The sequence below is a fragment of the Patagioenas fasciata genome, chromosome 17, assembly GCF_037038585.1.
Source record: "Patagioenas fasciata isolate bPatFas1 chromosome 17, bPatFas1.hap1, whole genome shotgun sequence".
Classification (NCBI taxonomy): domain Eukaryota; kingdom Metazoa; phylum Chordata; class Aves; order Columbiformes; family Columbidae; genus Patagioenas; species Patagioenas fasciata.
Window position 1 is genome coordinate 9,486,991 of NC_092536.1, and position 22,744 is coordinate 9,509,734.

Below are 22,744 nucleotides of genomic sequence, written 5' to 3' on the forward strand. Positions count from 1 at the left end.
ATCTTTGTTGCCCTGCGCTGGACTCTCTCCAGCAGTTCCTTGTCCTTCTGGAACTGAGGGGCCCAGAACTGGACACAATGTTCCAGGTGTGGTCTCACCAGGGCAGAGTAGAGGGGAAGGAGAACCTCCCTCAACCTACTGACCACCCCCCTTCTAATCCACCCCAGGATGCCATTAGCCTTCTTGGCCACAAGGGCCCAGTGCTGGCTCATGGTCATCCTGCTGTCCCCAGGACCCCCAGGTCCCTTTCCCCTACACTGATCTATAATAGGTCGTTCCCCAACTTATACTGGAACCTGGGGTTGTTCCTACCCAGATGCAAGACCCTATACTTGCCATTGTTATATTTCATTAAATCTTTCCCTGCCCAACTCTCCAGCTTGTCCAGGTCTCTGGATGGTGGCACAGCCTTCTGGCGTGTCAGCCACTCCTCCCAGCTTCGTGTCATCAGCAAACTTGCTGACAGTCACTCTATTCCCTCATCCAAATCATTGATGAATATATTGAAAAATATAGGCCCCAGTACTGACCCCTGAGGCACTGCACTAGATACAGGCCTCCAAACTGGACTCCGCTCCATTAACCACAACTCTCTGGCTTCTTCCCTTCAGCCAGTTCACAGTCCACTTCACTACCTGGTCATCCAGACAGCACTCCCTCAGTTTCGCTGTAAGGATGCTGTGGGAGACTGTGTCAAATGCCTTACTCAAGTCGAGATAGATCACGTCCACCGCTCTGCCATCATCCATCCATCTTGTTATGTCCTCATGAAAGTCAATGAGGTTGGTCCAGCACGACTTCCCCTTGGTGAAGCCATGGTGACTGCCCCTAATGACCCTCTTATCCCTGATATGCCTTGAGATGGCACCAAGGATAAGTGGTTCCATCAGTTTCCCAGGGATGGAGGTGAGGCTGACCGGTCTATAGTTACCCCGATCCTCCATCTTGCCCTTTTTGAAGACTGGAGTGACATTTGTTTTCCTCCAGTCCTCAGGCACCTCTCCCGTTTCCCAAGACTTGACAAAGATGATGGAGAGCGGCCCAGCAACGACCTCAGCCAGCTCTCTCAGCACCCGTGGGTGCATCCCATCCAGACCCATGGATTTATGGATGTTCAGATTGCCTAACTGCTCCCTAACCCAGTCCTCATCAACCGAGGCAAACTCCTCCATTGTCCTGCCTTCCTCTGGGGCCTCAGCGGTACTGGGCTCTTCAGGACAGCCTCCGGCAGAGTAGACAAAGAAGGCATTCAGTTGCTCTGCCTTCTCTGTATCTTCTGCCACCAGTTCTCACAGAGTGAGAACTCAAGATGCCTTCTCCTCCAACCTCTGTTTTCCATTGCATTTGTTTTAAGTTCCTCTTCAGGTTTCCATGGAAATGACAGAAAAGTGTGCTTATATTCTTGGCATTAAAATATTCCAATAAAGAGATAAGGAGATGGTTTATATGATAGATGCTGTATTGCTGAAGCAGGCAGTCAAAAACTAGACTCCTTGTATGTAAATGATCATATGCATAACTGAATGCATTCTGCACAGGGAGAGAAGGAGGAATAGAAGTATAAATGTGACCTGCAGACAAACCAGGTATTTCTGTCTGAAATACAAGACTTCCCAGAACAATGTAAAATAAAATGCTGCTAAGATTTCATCATTAAAAGTAAAATCTTTCTCAAGGGAACAGAAGATGATTGAAACTTGCTAGAGAGGCACATGTTGTACTAATGATCACATATTTTAACCAAAATGTCTTCTCTAGTAAAAAATGGTATGTTTCTTGAAAAAGAAATTCTTGGGTTGCTATCACCAGCCAATATATTAAAGTCTTTAAAGCCAAAGTAAAATCTGTCTTCTTCATAGGGAAAATCATTTTATAAACCTGATGTTTGAGCAGACTCATGAAAATCACATTAAGAGCATTTCAGATTTTCCAATTTAAAATGCCAAGAAACAACTAATTGCATTTCTTTAAAAACAGAAAGAAGCAGACTTTGATTTAAAAAGTGCATCTAGTTGTCCTAGTAGTTGTACTATATGCACTAGAAAGGCAGTGAACTATACAGTGAATATAGGACTGATTCCTCTCTGAAATCTAAACACATTAACTACTCATCATAGATGCAAGCCCACACTTACACATCAGGACAAAGAGTAAACCATGGGCCATGCCAGAAGGATGTCTTTACTATCTCTGAATGCAGAACCATGCATTCACTTTCTTCATGATAGATGCAGTAGGCTGGATGAGTCTGCCATTCAGCCCATGTGCCCTTGCAGTGCATTACACAGGTAACAGGAAAAGTCTGTCTTAAGCCTCGCCTGGGTGATTTCCAGCACTGCCACAAGGCCAGATGAGATTTACAGCAGGAGTCTGAGCACATACAGCTGGACTAAAGAGATTTCAATCTGCTTATTGGCAAGGGCTCTTAAATATGATGTAGACTGTCATTATCGTCATGTCTCAGCAGTCCTGACTCACTAGTATCTAATGGAATCGTGAGAAATGCTCCAAGACATCACCTATTCTTTTAGGTATGGAAAAAAAAAATACTACATTTTTCAACGTCAAATCTTGCTGCAATACTGCACGTGTGTAACTAATTGTTGGAATGTGCAGGCATTGCAAATATAACTGCATGACACTCAAATCTGAGAATTTTTTTATAATTATATCACCAAATGCAGTTAAAAATCCTTGATGAATGGAATACTGTAAAGAAAGTTTAGCACATAAATCTATGCAATGCCAGTCACGTCAGCACACGTACTTCAGAATTCCACATGTTGAGAACTCTATCTTGAAATTCAAACTGCATCTATATCTAGTAGGTTTTACACACACCTATATATATATATATATATATATACACGCACACACAAGTTTATTTCTTTATGTACTGAAAAAGAACTTCAGCAGTAACTACTTTGACAGTGGATAGGAGAAATGAAGGAGAAGTTCAAGAAGGACAGGGAACTGCTGGAGAGAGTCCAGCACAGGGCAACAAAGATGCTGAAGGGAGTGGAGCATCTCCCGTGTGAGGAAAGGCTGAGGGAGCTGGGGCTCTGGAGCTTGGAGAAGAGGAGACTGAGGGGTGACCTCATTAATGTTTACAGATATATAAAGGGTGAGTGTCACAAAGATGGAGCCAGGCTCTTCTTGGTGACAACCAACGATAGGACAAGGGGCAATGGGTTCAAACTGGAACACAAGAGGTTCCACTTAAATTTGAGAAGAAACAACTTCTCAGTGAGGGTGACAGAGCCTGGCCCAGGCTGCCCAGGGGTTGGTTGTGGAGTCTCCTACCCTGCAGACATTCAAAACCCGCCTGGACACCTTCCTGTGGAACCTCAGCTGGGTGTTCCTGCTCCGGCAGAGGGATTGGACTGGATGAGCTTTCAGGGTCCCTTCCAATCCCTGACATTCTGGAATTCTGTGAGAAGAACTTAGAAAAAAATTAAGGGAAGTAATTTTCTTTTGCTGTAATATTCAGGGAATAGTATATGAAATGTAATTTCAACAGAAAGCAGCATGAATTTTTGAAGGTGATAATACAACTAAGTAGCAGATGATAAAAATTATTAGATTTGTAGTGGTGCTAAGGGTAGCCAAGATTACTGTGTTATGATGAATCGGTATAGTGTATTTATCATGTCTTATAAGGCATGGAATTCCTCACAGAGTTTTCAAAGAATATTCATTTTTTCAGTTTTAGTGTTTAAGAACTCACATAGGCAGTTTTAAAAATCCAGTTTAAACTACCAATCATTAGAAAATATAATTTATGTCACTACCTTTTACCATGTATGTTATTTAAAAATTCTTGTTCAGGAAGTGAAGGAAGTGTGTGCCTTAGGCACATACCATAATTTATCTAGGTATCATGGAAGACTCAACAGTAAAGGTTTCTAATATGTGTCTATTTTATGTTCTATTTTCTGTTACTCATCTTTAAAAGCTTCTAGAAAAGCACTGACACTCCTTGTGATCCTTGATTCCAGATAAATGGTTGCAGGAAAGCTTATAATCAGTCTGTCTCCAGAGATGGCAGAGGTACAAGAACATCCCTGGATATTTCATTAGGAAAAAAAAAGAAACACTCCTGTTTTTTTTCATCTTGTATCATAGAGAAGACCAGTCACTTCACTGGTGAAGTGGACCTCATGGGATGAGCAATTATTTGCATCTAGATTTGAAATACACTTCAGGATAGCAATTTTACAATCTTTGTTTAGTTAGAACTAAGCTCCATTGCCACCAGCCAGGCTCTGAAGACCAAGATTTTTATAGGATATTTGGTGAGTTGGGTTTTTAAGTAAAATGTAAGGGTACTTGTCAAAAAATTTATTTCCTTGAGTGCTCTCTTCACTTATTCACATCAGCGTTTTTTGTCAACGTACTTTTCTATTTTAAATATTCATGTTTTGAAGAAGAAATTGAATTATTTGAGTACAGAATGGCTTTTGTATTCTCAGAACGCGGTGACATTTCTTTGACTCACTCTAGCCTTTCTGTTTTAAATGTCGTCTTGAGCAGAGTAGCAGTGGTAACATTTTAGAAAAGCTGCATCACTCCTTTTTACTCAGGACACCTCCGCCTAACTTCAAGTGTCACTTTCTTACAACTATCACTGATCCCTGTGTGGCTGAAACACTGTCTCAGGCTGGATGACTGGATATTTTGTGGAATTTAATGTCTGAATGGGAAACACCCACTTTGGACACCGAGTTCCATGGATTAGCCAATTTAGCGAACAGTATCAAGAGGAAGCTATAGTAATGTCTACGTCCTAGTCTGCTACAATTATGGTGTCTATTTTTGGTGGTTTATGTTGTTTTTTTAGTTTTTCAATCGATCCCTATTTTTTGCATCAATATTGAGGAGAGGGGAGGGGCTGGTACACAATGGTTACTGAAGTACAGAGTTTATTTTGTGACCGTGTAGTTTGGAACCATGAACACTCAGTAACCTGCAGTTTCTCTTCTTCCTCTACTAGCAGACAGAAGGTATAATTACACTCAGGGTAGTAATAGCTTCGGTCTTGACTGCTGATTAAAACAGCAAGAGTTATTTAAACAAGATAACAGGATGAAGGGGAAAATATAATTTAAGACTCTAATATTGTAATAAAATAGAATTTTTCAACTTGACTGAGAAAAGACCATATTATTTTTTCCTTGGTGTACTACATTTCATTTTGCTATTAAAACTTCGTACACCATTTTCTCTCTTAGAAATGCAGAGATGTATTAACCCAATCTACAGCTAAACATCCCTGGAAACAAACATACCTCCTCTATTTCCATGTCTCATTCATAAACCAGTATTTCAAATTTCAAAATTTTTATTCTGCGATCTTGTACTTCATTTTATATGTTTGGAGATTAAATCTATCACCATAACATGTGGAAATACAGATACATGACATTCAACTTCTCAATGCCTTTCTCTTGTAGCTACAATCAGAGCTGCTCCATGTCAAGGATACATGGCTTTGATTCAACAACCCTGTTTTCCTAGAATGCTAATAATTCATCTTGTATTGCAAGGGTACTGGAAGAGTTCTTTGGGTCTATGTTTGCTGTGAGAATGGCTGCTGACCGGTGACAAATTCTAACGCCGCAGCATTAGGCTGTAGCTCCCTGGTAAGCTGACCTTGACAGTGAAGCTGGAAAAGGAATTACCCCACTCCTACAGCACAGTGGAATGTCCCTCTGTTATGCTATCACATCTGTTTGGGAGGTCACACTGTAAATGCAATCAATAGAACTCATCCAGCAAAAAATAGCTCAGTTTGGAGAATGTGAGTGAGCAGCACAGGAAAAAAGAAGGTTTGGAACTCTAAATTGGACTTGTTGCCAGGGCTATGGTAACATCAGGCTACTTCTAAGCAATACATGAAACAGACCAATACAATATAGGATTAAAATGAGGTCTCTGCTCTGTTTGTACAATGTAGTGGTAACTGTATTGTGTAAATAGTCATCAAAGAGCACAGAAAAAAAAAATCTCACCTCTCCTCGGTTTCACCCACACAACCAACAGGATTTCTTTATGCTTCTGAAAATAATATCTGGGGGACAAACAGCCTGTATTCCTACTTTACCTTACACCAATAGAAAGGATCTATTTAAAATATAAATGTGGTTTGCTGAGATCATCCAGCAGTGGTTGTGTATGTTGGCTGGCAGGGCCATGCTGCTCCCTTCCCCCGCCTACCTCCTGCCTTCAACATCTCTCAAGTCTGTACAATGGGTCCTATGACAACAGCAAGATTTTGTCTCCTCCTTTACCTTTTAATAATTCTGTTACAATATTTGGCAGCAGTTATGGAATAACTGTACACTTCAGTGCTTAGGCAAAAGAAACAGGCTTAGGACAAGATGAAAAAATACAAAATTTAAAGTACTTATAGAATTATCTTTTGTAACTGAAAAACATATTTCACAACTCTAAACTATTTAGTTTTGAAGTCTCACCTGTATAAAACTTCCAATTCCTTTCACTTATTGCAAATAGAGCATCTGATATAAAATGCAATTAAAATTTCACCCTTGCAAAAAGACTCTCATACATTTTAACTCTGAGTACATTTAATGTTCTAAAATAGCCATAAAACCTTAACATTCTTTTAATCATATATAATCTAACTGGAAGCAGGAAATGTACTGACTTGCCTATATTTTTATTCACGACTCTTATTTGGAGTAACTATTTTGGTTATTTTATTAATGGCAGAGATTTGAATCCTGAGCATTACTGAATTATCCTAATAGTATAAGCTAGCATTTATATCCTCGATGGTCAGTTTTTATGATTAAAAATATAAGCTTCCGTTCTTAAAAGAGCATTGCATGGGCATACTCCACTATAGTATCTTCACCCTTGAGGAGACTGGAACACAGTATGTAATACAAAGACAATCCCTAAATTGGCTAATCCAATCCCTAACATTCTGTGATTCTGTGATTTAGCCGGAATACATTATTTAATTTATAAAATAAAAAGGCTCTAAAATTTGGACTTTTATTTTATCTCTATATAAGTAAATATTAAACTGGGAGTATCATGGTTCATTGAGTCTTTTGGTCTAACTTCCATTGATCAGAACTATGGTCATTTCCATCTATTGGGTTTTCCCCATCCTAAGCCTAGTCATTTGTAGCTGGCAATGGCTGTCTGACTAAACTCTATCAGCAAAGCTGGTTATGTCTCCTTCCTAAAAAAACCCAAAATTTGGAGGGGAAAAAAAAAAAAGTCTATTTCAAGTTGGTATTTACCTGACCTAACTTGTAGCCATTTTTTTCTTATATTGCCCTCTCCATTAAATTATGTATTTCGCTAAGTATCGAGCATTTTTTACTCCTTCAGGTACTTACACACTAAGCAGGTACTAAGCCATCTTTTTAGCTAAACAACACAAATTAACCTTTTGAAACCTTTTAAAATGCTCCAAGTCTCAGTGTGGATTTCTGGATGGCAATGACAGGCAGATGCTCTGCAGAACGCTGCCTCCAGGACATTCTAGGCACAGCCACATTGCGTTTAGTTTTGTCAGCCTTTTTTTTTTTTTTACATATCTTTAACCTCGTTTATTAACCTCTCACATTTCCAATTCATGTTGATTGTTCTGCCGTGGATGGGTTATTGGTGGCTTATTTATTTCTTTCTAATTATTGCTTTCATTTGATCTATGAAGAACAGCAAAGGCACAATACAAGCTGCTATTAGAATCATCCCTTTCTGTATCACTGCCAGGAGAAATCATACTATTGAACTATACCTAATACTAAAAAGCATTATAAAAATATCTGAGAAGTCCAATGACATCCCCAGGCAGTATTATCAGGGCACCACTGCATAAATATTTACACCAGTGGCATTCCAGCTGACGCCGGCAAATACTAATGGTAAGAAACTCTCCTTGCTGTGTCACAGTAGCAGTGAAAGGGCTCGGATTGCTGGAAACACTGCTGGCTCTGGCAGGACACCGCTGAAGCGGAGCTCAGTGTCAACTGATACAACACTCTGCCATGCCATGTTGCCAGGGAAACAGCAGAAGAGGAGAACATACGGTTGTTAAACTGGAGGGGTTCTAAAAACGAACTAAATAAATGTAGCATACGTATGACATACAATCGTATTATTCAGTAACATTAGTTTAGTCATAAGCTTTCTCCCCAGAACTGGTGGACTGAAGGATTCTTGCTTCTAAAGATGGGACTTCCATTACATGGATTTTTTATGCTAAATTGTGTTAAACTATTATCAATATTTTATTTCTACTGATGATAAATGTTTGGGGGTTGGTTCCTATTTGTAAAAATAGAAAAAATATGACCAATCAGTAAATAACGGGGAAAAGTACGCAGAGAATGACTACACTGTTTATTTTGAAAGCAAGTTTTTCAATCGGTTTAATAATGTAAAGAAAGGACAGTATCAGAATTAAACATCTAAAAAAGAAGTGACAGGAGTTATAGAACTGAATTAATTGAAGTAGAAGAGTTATTCATCGTCTGCTAATTTTCAAGTATAATCAGGGGACACTGTCATTGGTTGACAGGTTCAAAATTTAACTAAGCCTATTAATAGCTTTAAAAATGCATTTTGATACTCAAAAATACATCCCAAGAATCAGGCTGAAGTATTCAGTCTTGGCAGCACACAATCAAAAAAAAAAAGATAAAAGAAAATCCATGGCACATCACACATCTCATCCATTACTTTTTGTAAGAAAAACAAACAAAAAACCACAAATAAAAATACCCAAAGAAAAAACCCACCACCACAGCCATCCGAGACAAAGATCCATCTTACCCCAAATCCCATGTCTTACACTTGCTAATAACAGATAATTTAGGGAGGGGAAGAAAATTAAGATCTGGGGAAACACAAATACTTCGCTAGTATTTTATCCCTACTTCTCAAGATCTGAACTCAGAACTTCCAAGACGAAAGCACTATCTTAACATTTAATATGTCTTCAGATATTTTCCTTTATACATTTTTCTATTTCATTCTAAACTCTTTCAGAGCTTTGGTGCCACAACATACTCAGGCAAAAAGCTCCATAATTTCACTCTACATTGTGCAGTGCTGCGCTGCCTTTACCTTGTTCAGAACATCTTAGCGACTAATATCATTCCATTTTCTTGGTTCTTAGAGAGACAATAGCTAATGATTAGAAATCAATTTTCTGTATGCCAGGGGAAAAAGCGCCCATCTATTAAGTGTTATTTTTACTGAAAATATTCTGTACTTTAGGTCATGCTTGCTCTAGTTCTAACATATTTTCCTCATAATGGGAGAACAATAACGTAACATCCTAAAAAAAGATATGCTTTGCATTTTATACTGATTCTTTCTGTAGTGCTTTCCTAACATTGCTTGCTTTTTGACCGCTATTGAACATCAAATTGATATTTCATAGATCAAGCTGTTACAACTCTAAAATCTCTTTCTGCTATGTGCACTATATGAGTCAACAAGATACTGAAGTGGCTAACAGTATCTCCAAAGGAATTCAAGTTCCTGCAAAAGCCTTGTCACACTGCCAAAGAAATGGCAGGTACCTAAGTTTTCAGTATTAGATGCCATTATTTTTAGTTTAAAAACTGCTGGAATAGCAACACCGTGATTTGTCTTCCTAGCAGCCAACTTCTGCTCGAAAGAACCTACTCTTGAAAAGCCCATGTAGAAATACCACATACATCAAACAAAAAAGGTGATGATACCATAAGAAATGTAAGGAACCTGGAGTTTACATAAACAAAAGCACTCACACTACAAATAAAAGTTCGACTAACACTAGTCATGGCATGAATCTGGCTTAATTGCACTACTGCCTGCAATGGGAATGATTATGCAAGTGGCTTAAATGCATGTCAAGAGTTGCAAGGTGAAGCAGGTCTTAGTAAACATGCCTTCTGAAAATGTATGCTGTGATATATTCTGGGTTATTTGGTTACAGTACTGCATGCTCTTATTTGTATTTAACTGTGAAAAACGTTGCTCTTTCTACTGTGCCTTGTTATATCAAAACCTAACATATGCCTTCTTACATTTGAAATATGAGTTCATAATATTATGAGGTTGTGTTTTGATGGCTTATTTGCTTGAGCAAGTTCTTATCACTTTGTGGCATCATCTGAACATGCAAAACTGTGAATATATTGTAATCTTTGATAAACCATCTGTCATGTCTCTTGAAGAATCAAAACTTTATATTGTATATAATAAAGTTGAGGTGATGCGACTCGAAATTAGAAGAGCAATCAATTTAGTTAACTTAAGCAAAATGAGGTTCAAGTTGGGATGAGGTAAGAGTTTGGCATCCACAGAACATTTTCAATGCAGAAGACAACAACAGAGTTGTACTTGAAAGGCTTTGGTCTAGATTGAGGGCCACTTCAAACAACCCCATGAGAACATTATTAGGTGTGTTTCAGTTGTCAAATATTCACAGCTTAAAAACCCCCACCACCTTTCAAGCATGTATTAAAAAAAAAGTAGTATTTGTTAAATTTTAAGCTTTCTGTGAGGGACTGAAATGTCCTCCTTTTACTAATACTGCCCAATTCACAAAAAATATTCTAATATAGCCACCAAGTGTTTGGTTTGCCTTGGTTTTTTAGCATTCATGTTTATAAAATTATTGAACTAGTGTCATTTCTAGGAAAAGCAGATGTGTACAAGCTTTACTTGGTTTCTCCTGCACCATGTGATTCTGTTGCAAATACTGACCTCAGGAATCCTCATTTATACATTCATGTTTAACTTATTTCATTATTTACTTTATTATTGTATCTTTGAAGAACCTTTCTAATGGTCTAGAACCCTGTTGCATGTACAGACTATAAAAGAAAATCAAAAACTGTCCATTAGGATGTACAGTGGGTATGAAACACAAAACTGAGTGCACGCAGATAGATGAGGACACTGGCAAAGAAACCACAAGACTCCTTTTCAGGGTGAGAGAAAGGAGTACTAACATGAGAGAGTATAGATGATTGAACATTCTCTAGCACACATTAATTTAAAGACAAATTTTAATAATGATGAGACACTTAGGGATTAACAGAAAACTCCTCCTAAGTGCAGGATGCTACATGTCAGGTGGAAAAAAAAAATCATTACATTACTTGGTAATTTCACATTATCAAAGGCTAGAGATGACATCTTAATATGTAATAAAAAGATAGAACAGGTCAATCAGCTGCTAAGGACCCTAAAAATGAAGACAAGTAATTCATTTGTTATAATAGAGATGAAATCAGGATGGGGGATATAAAAACTTAAGGCAGCCTTCTCAGAGTGCTGGTCAGGAATAATAATCTTGTAATAAATCAACAGCATTCCAAAGGTATTGTACAAACCAATTTTGCAACTGTGTCAAAAGAAGAGGCAGCTGATGCCTAGATGAGTCATATTAGCTATGTGCATGGAAAGATGAAGCTATATTTATTACATGTTAGGTAGAAAAAAAATGTGTAAGACATTGTGGAAATGAAAACAGTCCCAGATCACATTTGCAGATAACCCTAGATAAGCAGGAAAAGTACTGTCATAGAGAGTGACAGAAGCAAACACACAAGGTGGAGAGAATCAAAAATAAAAGTGAAGAATTATAGTTTTCACCATCTTGCTCTTTAGTAAACAGCCAAGTATCGCACATTTTGAACAGGCAAGTCAAAATATTGGTTTGGCCAGACGTACAAACTGTTAACTCAGGTGATTGTCTCTGCAAGTGATGTTACCAGAATAAAGTGCAGCAGAAGGACAAAAGCCCCAGAAATATTTTGTCTTTCCCTTCTCTCATTTCTTTCCAGGCAATATAAAATGTAACTTAATTTGTCTCTTAATAACACACAAAGGAAAAATTGTCCAGGCAACTGATATTTGGGGCAGTATTTTTGTTTTCCCTTCTGCACATTGGTCTCACTCTACTATTCTCACCCTGAAAAGGCTTCACAAGTTAGCTCTATTCAGGACCGACTATTAATATATATGCAGTAAGCTATACCAACAAAAATAGTCTGACAAGGATCATTGCAAATACCCTGTCTTTGCAAAAAGCTGTTAAGAGAGAATTCCATACTCGTAGAATAGCCTCAAGCATACAGAGAGGATGGCAGCACGACAGAAAGATCTAGACAAACCCGACAATGCTACTAAAAATTAGGTAACGATCTTTTCTTTTTCTTTCTTAAAATAAATTTCTCTGGTCTGCTATTTCTCATGACCTAGCATAATTACTTCTCAAACTTGTCACTTAGCTGCCTTCTATTAAGAAAAATCTTTGTAAAAGATTTAGTAGTCAAAATGCGTATTTCATTTGCAGTAAAATTCAAGTATTTGTGAAAGGTTTTATCTAAAGTCAGCTATGGGGAATGTTCTTGACCACAAGGTCTTTTTTCCCTTGAAAAATCATAGAAAGTGCACACAAAAGGAATTCAACCATACAAGGCAAGCTTGTAAAACAAAGGGAATATTTTTGGAAACTATTTTGTAGTCTTGGTTCATACCTAAGTATAATTGCCTTTCAAACTTATCACTTAACTTCCATTCTAATAAATCTTTGTAAGGAAACTCTATTAGCAACTAAAAATACTGACAAAGGAATTAAAAGTACAAATGAATTGAAATAATTTCATATCACTTTACCACTAAAAGAGACTGTATAAAGTGATATCCCATTCCTACATACATAGGATATTAAGGGAATACTTTTACCTCTTTTCTTTGGTGATGTTCTAGTCTTATGCTGGGTTGGAGGGAAGGAGTTAGTTGCAGAACAGGGAACTTGAACATGCAAGACTTTACTGAGAAGTAAGTAAACACAAACCAGCACACAAAAAGCCAAGGGTGAGGTTTCTGAGAAATATTGCTCTACAGGTTTTGTCTGATATTTATTTCTTTTTGGTCTGTGGATTTTTCATATGGCTTGCAAGGAAATATTAGCATCTTCCTCCAACTCTACCTCAGTGACTGCTGTCAGCTTCCAATACAACCTCCAGAAAATATGTCAGAAGTATCAGCTATGTAATTTCTTTCTTGAACCACTTCCATCTCATGAAGTTTCCCCACCTCAATTACAATAAGCTCCCATCACCACAACTCTGGAATCCCCAGGTTACTTGACAATATTCTAATCTGTACTGTGATTCTATGACAAGTGATACTGCATAAAATGCAGACTGCAGTTGTTTCAGGTACTGATAGAGTTCATCTTGCCTCAGGAATCTGGTGAACAGCATGTGTTATAGAAAACATGCATAATTTTGGGGAGGCTTTTACATTTAGCCGTTAAAGCCACTACAGTTATTCAAATCGTTATCAAAACCATGACCATGTATTTGGAATCTTCAAAGAATACAGCAGCTCTCAATAAACAATTTTTAATGAAAAAAAAAAAAATCAGGGATGCAACTGTGTTGACGTTTCACAAGTCCAGTACAAAATAAACAGTGAAGAAGGTGACTATTGACCCCTTCCACAGGACAGGGGAGTGGAGCTTTTCAGGGTAGAATTCACAACAGAGATCTGCACTGTGACAGACATCTGATGTAGAGCTTCAGTTCTCCTTCCCACCCAGTCTGTTTGTGGGCAGAGTTCCCTTTCTCTCAACCTGTTCCCCTACTTGATCATTTTAGAGAAGTTTCTATTAGTTGGTGATCAGTCGTGAGAGTCTCAGGGATTCCTTGAAATTATTGTTTTACAGCAAAAAGGGAAAAGGAAATGAACAGCTGCATATAAAGTGGTGTCACAGTCATCCAAGCATTAGAGGATGTCAAAAAGGTGATAGAGATCTTACACGTACAAATGCAGTACACTACATTTGACTTCAGATTCTCCATAGAGAAACTTCGAGCTGTGTGTACTACACATAAATGGGGGTCTGTCTGATCGGCAATCCTCGTCCACAGAAGACTGCCAAAACCAGATCATTAGACCTGGCTGAAAGGTCCTCTTTCTATAAACTTAGTGAGGTGCAGTTAGATTTCAAACAGCATGTAAAATTTCTTGGAACAATTTCCTCCCCAACAACACTCTTGTAATGCACCTGCTGTAAAAGAACAAGGATTCAGGTGTTCTGGAGTACTCCAGGAACCAACACTGCTGAACAAGCTTTCCCAATGTACAACAACTGAAGATGTGCAAGGGAGTACAAGAGAAATAGAAGCATTTTGAGGTTAACTTTATGATTTTACAGTATAGATTTTAATTCTTCCTGAAAGGCAGCTGTTTTCAAACATAAATACAACATGTTTATGAACCTCTAGATGACAGACTCATTATGTGTTCCTACCCACAAACTCCTGTCTCTTAAGCATCACATTTTACAAGTCTGTCAAAAAAAACTAAGTTCAAGTAAAGCACCATAAAGCTTAACTCAGGCAAGCTGAATGTGATAGTAAACACACAATTGCATATGCCTAAGTGTTCATATATTTTTCCATAGTTACTGTATTTGCATGCTCTGAAAATCAGAAGCTAATAACGTTAAAGGGAATTAAACAGGAATAGTTGTTATTCATTGGACAAGGCAAATCAGCCATTTAAACAAAAACAGTCAAACAACATTTTAAAGTTCCATACTAATTAAAAACCACATCTGAACTATTATTTTTTAGAATCAATTTAATCCCAAATTCTGATTCAAAATCCTGGAAAAATATGGGGAGAAAACTTTTACTTGTTACTGGTTTAGCTTCAAAATTTCCCAGGACTTGCAAAACATGGCATCCAAATTAACCATCCCTTTGCACCAGAACGTCACTACTGTCTACCTTTTAAAAGTGACGTTTGAACTAACACTTAACTACACAAACATTCAGCAAAAAGGCACAAAAACCAAATCTGCTGTCATCTGAAGAGCACATTCCATTGGCTTCTGTTTCCCAAAAGTAATATTACAAAAGAAATATGACCAGTAGGAAAAACTGTCCAAATAAAGGAATTGTAGCTTCTGGCTTTTTACTACAGATTGTGCCTGAGGGGAAGGAAATCACATTTGGGGCTGGGAGCTCAGGGATTACTGCCTTGGGAGGGAAGTGAGGGAGAAAAAAAAGGCCAGAGGCTGGCAAAGCAGAAAGGAAGAGTAAGGAGCAGAAGGTACACTTACTGTTTGGTTATCTTCATACAGCTTCAAGTCATATCCGCTCAGCTCCACACAGAAAATTATTGCTGTAACCCCCTCGAAACAGTGGATCCATTTTTTGCGTTCAGATCTCTGTCCACCCACATCCACCATTTTGAAAGTCAGCTCTTTGAAGGTGAACTTATTTTCTACAATCCCTGTGGTCATGTCCCGAGAACGCAGAATATCTTCCACCGTAGGGATGTAGTCCAGTGCTGCAATCCTTTCGAGGTCGTTTAAATAGTATGCAGCATTATCCTCTAGGTGATACTCATTGGAGCGGCAAAAACACTCTTGCACCCCAGGGTCTGCCCAGAGCCGTTTCATGACTCCCAGCAGCTCAGGGGTAATCTCGCCCTTGCTCTCAGCTGGCCCTGTCAGAGCAAAAAGCTGCACAGCATCGTATGCTCTGTCGGGATTGTGAAATTCTATCTTAAGGGTGGCTAGAGCCCGAATGATACGTGTGAGGGAGTCAATTGCATTATAGATAATCAAAGGTTTGTATTCCTTACAGGCCTCCAGGTTAAAGCCACCACTATGAATGATTTTCATCTGCTTTACTATAGTACTCTTCCCAGAATTGCTGGTACCCAGGAGAAGGAGCTTAATCTCTCTTCGTTGACGCTGACTTTCAGAGCGCAGGTGGCGGTCAATCCTACGGGACCGCCGCGCTGCCTCTTTCTCCTCAGAGCTTTGCCGACATCCCATGGTATAGCAGGCAGTTATAGAAGGGAAAGGTTGGAGATTGTCTCACTCTCTTTGTGCCAGTGAAAAAAAATCTGTGGTGTCTTTCAGTTCTTGTGCCAGGTACACCTTGAACGAAAAAAGTCACTATCCAATATGTGATGGTCCAAGATGCCTGTACCACCTAATTCAGTCCCAGCCGTGGTGCGAACACATGTAGATATGCAACCACAGAAATAGTCTCTTCAGTAGTTCTCATGGCACTCCCCTCTCCGGTGCATAAACAGTGGCACATTCCTGTTAATGAAGGGACACTTCCCTCTCCCACATTTTGGCTAGATCCATCAAATACTCTTTTCTGTTCTGCATAATTATTTTGCTGCCTTCTGTCCAAAGGTAAAGAGGTGCACTTTCACCTCCTCTGCTCTAGCCCTTGTCTTTTAATTGTATTTTCTGGTTGCTGTGGTGATGGTGCCAGATAAAGCTGAAGCTTTTTTCAATGGTGCTGCACTGGTTTTGTTTCTCTTCTCCCACTTCTTCAGCTGATCCAGTTCAGCTCTGTAAATCTGTGCTTTCCACCTGCCAAACAATGAGAAAAGAAATGAATGAGAGACTTCACTTCCTTGCAGCAAACCACTCACTTTCTCCTCCTCTTCTAGACTTCTAAACCTTTTATCATCCAAACAGAAAAGACAGACAGAAAAATACGTAAAGAAAAGCAAAAATCTAAAACCCCGGCAAAAACGCAGGGACAGCTGAAGCTTGCAGACCTAAGAAAATGCGGTTTATGAACAATAGTAAATCAAATCTCCCTTTCAGCCTTCTGTGTTTTATTATCTAAACCTACATGAAAACAAACAGTACTGAGCTGTGCTCCAGTTTCTCCCTCAGCAAGAGCTTTCGGCAGTGCTGCTCCTGCAGTCCTCTTCTGGCTGGTTTTCCTGAAGTAGAAAACTAAACAGAATCACAACTACTTTTCCCAATGTTTCTATTTATATAAATATCTTCGAGAGATATCCTCCTGAGTTTTCTTTCATGTTTTCTTTTTGCACTGAACATTTGAATAACTAAATTAGGAAGCAAGAGGAGATTATTAACTTTGCTTCATTGTTTTGTAAAAGGGAGAGTTACTGATCTTTGCAGAATACAGTAACAGATCTGCTTTCCCCTTGGAGAACAATACTGTTAAACATACTACCTGCATCCTGCTTATTTGGTAGTGATGCACTACTACAACAAACCTTGTAAGCTTCTTTCTATATGCAAGTTAAGTGTTGTTAACCCTCCCGTCTTCCATTTGTAATACAGGGAACTTTGAGAGGTAGTACAAGTGAACAGTGACTACGAGGTGAATGTTTCATACAAAAAGCACAGGAAATGCCCCTCCAAGCAAGTGCTGACAGCTTTTCAGTGACTGTTAGAGCAATTATTCTTTGCCAAATTAGGGGTTAAGGCTACCAGTTGGAACTCTGCAGAAGGCACCAGCAGGAAGCAGTTACCTCTCACAGAGGGAAAACACATTACTAAGAGCTGATTGGTGGTAACTTGCCTCTTTTCTAGGAAGGGCTTGTTGCTCCCACTAAGCTCTGAGCACAGTGGGCAGCAGAATCAGAGATGTCACGGCTTCCTCATCATACGCTTGGCCTCGGCCCACTTTGGCACCTTTCTTGCTCTCTGTTTACTTGTGTCAAGAGGGTCTGCAATGAGTGTTCTTGCAAACTAAACTACATGCCACTGAGATTCTCTCAGAGATAGCCTTAAAAAAATTTCAGAGCCTACAAAATATAATTTATACTACATTTTCATAAGACTCTGTCTCCCAGATCGCGTTTCCAAAGTTGCCCTAGAAGTCTTTGGAAGTTTTTCCTGCATCTACTTACAATCATTTCAATGTACATGTGACAAAGAATTAAAATACATTCTGAAGATGATGATTCTACACTACTAGGAGAGGGACAGAATGATCCAAGCTAGATATTGAAACATTATTTTTTGTGAGAAAAGAAATTTAACCACAACTACTTGCAGCCTAAGGTATTAATACTTTGCTTTCTGTCTTTCCTAAGAATCACAGCAGAAATTTTAGTGAACAAAAGATATTTCAGCACTCCAAAATAGCAAACTGTAATCAAGTATTTGAAATGGAACACTGTATTTACCAATATTTATTTTTCCTTTTTCCACATCACCTACATCATGGGACAAGATTCACTTACATGTATGTACAGCAGGATGGGGTGGGTCTCATTCCTACTTGGCCATACTGCTCTGGTTGAAAAATACAAACTTACACGACTTCTATTTTAATGTGTAATGTGTATTTATTAGCGCATACACATTTAATAGTACCTGCTTTGTAAGATACTGTTTCATTGTTGAGAATTTCCTCTCTTGTTTTTTGTCTTGCCAAAAATCCTTAGCAGCCAGGGATTTCAGCAAGATCTTGCTTTACCCTCTCAATAGCTGTCACCATAGGAGAAATCAATCACATCAAATCATGGTTTTAGCTAACCTTTAAATAATGTTAATTGAGATACAACACAGCATAAAAACTTCAAGGTGGGGCTTCACAGATACGGATAAGGACAATTATTTCAGTTTCAGTACTGAGGAAGGGTTATATGGTTAAAATAAAGAATAAAGCTCAGGTTTTTTAGTTTCTTAGCATCTCACATTTACATAAAGAAACCCAACATTCTTAGAACATTTATTTGTGAGGGTAGAAAAGGGGAATTCAATTATATATCTAGGATTTCATTCCTCAGGTGGTAGAAACAAGTGTAATGATCTCAGAGTCTTCTGTTTAGCCAGAGGTATTACCTCTGTTATTTGTGCATTCTTTGTCACAGTGGCCTATCCTAACCTTGGTTTCTGTATTTTGTAACACCACACAGAGCATCTGCTTTAGGAACATACAAACATCAGACTCTTTAAAATTTTGTAATAAAGCAACAAACGAATCGCAGTAACCACTCCGTGCTTTGTAAGCACCTCAGGTGATTACTGTAGTGCAGCTTATGTGTTCATTGGAGTAGCTGTTTAGCTTTTATCATCAACATTACTGTAATTATTACATGGGTGATTCATGAGCTAAGACTCACATACCACAAGGCTGCTGTTTCAGAGGTCTTGCAGTGCTTAAGGAGACAAGTTTATTACATTAAAAAAGGCTAGTAAACATCAAGTTTGGTCATGAATATAGTGGCAAATTTCATATCACTCATTCAGCTTTATTGTACACAATATCTCACAAGGAATTTTGGTGATTACCATAGCAAAAGAAAGTTAGAGGTATTTGAAACAGGATAACAATGCAGGCTTGTAAAAGGAACTTTCTCTTCCTGTGCATAGAAGACCATATAAGGGAGCAAAACCAAGCTTGTTTTAGACTGTTCCAGTGACAGGTACAAGCTAATCAGAGGTCATAAATCAGAATCTCTGTAGTAAGAACCTGAGAGCCTGGATGATACAGATATCCTGAAGACGAGAAATTTGTTTAATGTGATAGGGAGAAGGAGCCAGTGAAGATTCAAAGATTGAAGCTCAAGGCCAAGCAAGAAGCAAGGAGAAAATGCTCCAGTAAATGGGAACCATGGAAACAATAGACAAGTTTTATCTGTGACGATGAATAAGAAAGTGTCTTTGAGGCTCTGTACAGAAATAAATTCACAGCAGTTCTGCTTGTGTATTTTATGGGAAAGAACCAGAGGTGAAGCAGAAATTAAGGCAAAGAATGGGAGAGTAAAGTCACAGAAGCTGGGTAAAATTTCTAAGGTGAACTGAAAGGCAACAAAGAAACTTCAGCATCCATGAAAAGAAGAAGAGATAGTGGTAGAGGAATGAATCATGAGCTGAGAAGAGCAGATATGCTCATCTTTCTATATCACGTTGGAATAAATCAGCAGAACTCTATATAGAGAAAGAAAAAGGCCAGTGAGAAAGGATTCACTCAGAAGTTGTAAAGATTGGTGTGCACATATGGAATTTAATTACATTAAGAAGGAAATAAAATATATACATACGTAATAAATCCATGGTCAAAAAAGTCAGGTGGGTCATCAGATTTCCACCAGAATGGCTTTGCTAGAGAAAAGACATTGCTGAAAGCCAATGGGGCTGACAGCTGGCAAGACAGACTTTGCAATGAGAGGCACAGCATAAAGTTTTGAGAAGAGGAAAGCAAAATGTGGGAGATGGTTTCAGCAGAGGTAATCAACTCTGAATTCACAGAAAGGCTGTGATAGAGCATGGGAGGAGTGGACTGGCAATGTGATAGTTAAAACTGGGAACTAAGCAACAGAAAATGAGTAATGTTTCACAGAGTACAAATCAAAAGAACCTTGGTAAATGGAAAAACTGACATAGGTTGAATGAATATGCAGGAGCAGCAAGCTATCAAAAAAGGAATATAGGAGAGTCATAAAGAGAGAACAACATAAGGGAGTTCAGAGACAATAGCTCAAAGTAAGCAAGAGAGGAAAGAGCAACATGATGCAGGAAGAGCATCATAGAGTTGGTCAAAATGGAAAAGAGTAGAAGAGGAAAGCAGTCCTGTGAAAGAGTAAAGCCATTAATTCTCATGATGGTCTAATTTAGGGAAGGGCAAAGAAAATCTGACAAACCTGCTGTATTTATCAGCCGTAAAACAAAGCATAAAAGTGGATTTAAATGCTGTTCTGAATACAAGAGAAAGAAAGGCAGAAACAGTGTGAATATCAGCTTAAGAGTCAGAGCTGTTATCAGGGATGAATTTGGTAGGTAGGGTAGAGAGCAATTTCCAGCCTTGGGCCACATATAAAATTAATCATATGAACTATGTCAGAAAGTATCTACATCAGAACTGTGAATTTCCTTGGTTCCATCTTAACCACTCAAGCTCAACATGGCTTTGTCCACAGGAGGAGAGCTGGGGAGTGGAAGAAGTATTAGATCGCAGCCCAGGGAAAAAAAAAATCCCAAGAGGCTAAACAGAATCCACAGTGTTCTCTGGAGTGTGACTCATGGGAGGGCTTGTACGCTACCAAACACACATTACAGCTGCAGCCTACGCCTGGGCCCATTCTGCTTCTCTTTCGAAATTCAGAAGCTTTGACAGCCTTACAGTCACATTGCATGCAAGAGCTTCAGCAGGTACATCTCGGACAGCTGAGCCATTATTGCAGTCACTCTCTAATTCAAATGATTGTATTTTCTTTTAAGAAGCTTAATATGACGTTGCCCATGTTCTGATTTTGATATGAAATTGTCTCAGGCCCAATCCAAAAACCAGAACTACTTCACAACACATAATTCCACAACCAGAAACATTTAAACACAGCATTGTACAGCGGCTCCTGGTTTCAAAAGCTAAGCTAATACTTTTTTTACAATATTCTGCTATCTAGATGAAATTCTGTAAAGACCTACATAAAGTTCTTTTTCACTCACAATAAAGCAAAAAGGCCTTTGTATCCTGATGCATCACTTCACCAACACCCCTCCTCTAAAAAACAACCAACCAACACAAACAAAAAACAACCCACAAATTGCTGCTCCCATTAAGAACCTCACACCGTTGTCCAGGCTTAGCAGCTCCTGGGATTTTGTGCAGCCCCTCCATTCGGGGGTGCTCACCTTCCTCACCCCGCCGCACTTAGACCCACCACCACCAGCCAGAGGAATCCGAGTGGCTTTGTGCAGGCTTTAACTAGTAGGATTAGGAGAAGCTTATGTTATACATATATCAAACATTAGAGAACACTGTTGTGCTTAAATTACTTTCATCAGACTTTTAAAATGTCTCTTTTAATATATAAGCAAGTTGGTTGCGGATGAAGTAAGAGAAGGTGCAGGTTTAACTACCTGGGGAGACTGAAGGTCTGATTTTTCCAGAGAAAACAGTTAGAGCAGCAGTGCAAGCATCTCTAGCAATACTGCCTGCGTGTTTTTCACCACTCATGCTTTGAAGAGTTTAAGTTTCTTAAATAATCTTAGGCTTTTCCTTTTGTTCAACCTTGTTTTTTCTACTGAGATCAATAATATTTCTACTTGGCACTAGATGACGTTGCAATGGTAGTTACAGTGAAACGACAGCCCGTTGTAAACAACACTTAGGGGTGAGTGTATTCATAGGACTTCCTCAGCAGAATAAATACCACTGTCATTGTTTAAGGGGAACATGAGAAAAACACCAAAACCTGTAAAGTGCTATGGTTATGATCTACTTACCATAAAGGGAAGTCTTTACTTGACTTCAGTGGGTTTTATAATGAGCCTGTATCCAGTTGTGAACCGAATTAAAATAAACATAATGTATTTAAAAACATTGCAAGCAGGATACCTAAAGGCCGGCAACGTAGCCAGTTTTACTGATGAAAATTCAGTATTTAGTGCATGATTCATACTTTTGTAGATGAATATCTACAGATGAAAACTTTTGTTAAGAACAGACATGAAACTGAATGGTCTAACTTTCAGCTCCCCATTTTTATATGATCTCATCATTACTGTATTACTAGGTACTGAAGCATGATCAGTAAAATTGTGTTTTAAGATGAATTTCTTCCCTACATACCCATGTTCCAAGCCTGGCTTCTGGCGGTATTCATTGTGTGTGTTTGTTCGTAGCTCTAGCCAACCTTATAAGAAGAGAAGCCAAATTTGACCGCACAGATTTTGAGTCATACTATGACAACGTAGTCATGATGATTTGTCAGTATCACGGATTGCTTTCATAGCCTTCTAAGAATATCTTTTTGTCTATAACAAGACCCAAACAGTGTTATATATAGTGGTTAATATTCATTATTTTTTAAAGTGCAGAGGTAACAAAATCAGCTGGTAAATGTAAGTGCATTTTTTGAGGAAGCTTGCATGGATATTTAATCTGAGTATTTACAATAACACAGGAGTGCCATCACTTAGATTTGCCTGTGCAAAGTT

The 22,744-nt window shown here is 38.6% G+C and overlaps 2 protein-coding genes across 3 annotated transcripts in view; one reads left to right on the forward strand and one right to left on the reverse strand.

Annotated features, from left to right (window-relative positions):
* RSPH14 (radial spoke head 14 homolog) overlaps positions 1 to 22,744 on the forward strand; it is a 71,942-nt gene that overhangs the window by 18,747 nt on the left and 30,451 nt on the right. The gene's annotated exons all lie outside the window — the stretch shown is intronic.
* Positions 1 to 22,744, reverse strand: part of GNAZ (G protein subunit alpha z) — a 44,149-nt gene that overhangs the window by 9,817 nt on the left and 11,588 nt on the right. For both annotated transcript variants that reach the window (XM_065851780.2, XM_065851781.2), the window contains one exon: positions 15,125 to 16,402. In XM_065851780.2, the coding sequence (XP_065707852.1) occupies positions 15,125 to 15,847 (723 nt within the window). In that variant the 5' untranslated portion in view covers positions 15,848 to 16,402. The remainder of the gene's footprint in view (positions 1 to 15,124; positions 16,403 to 22,744) is intronic.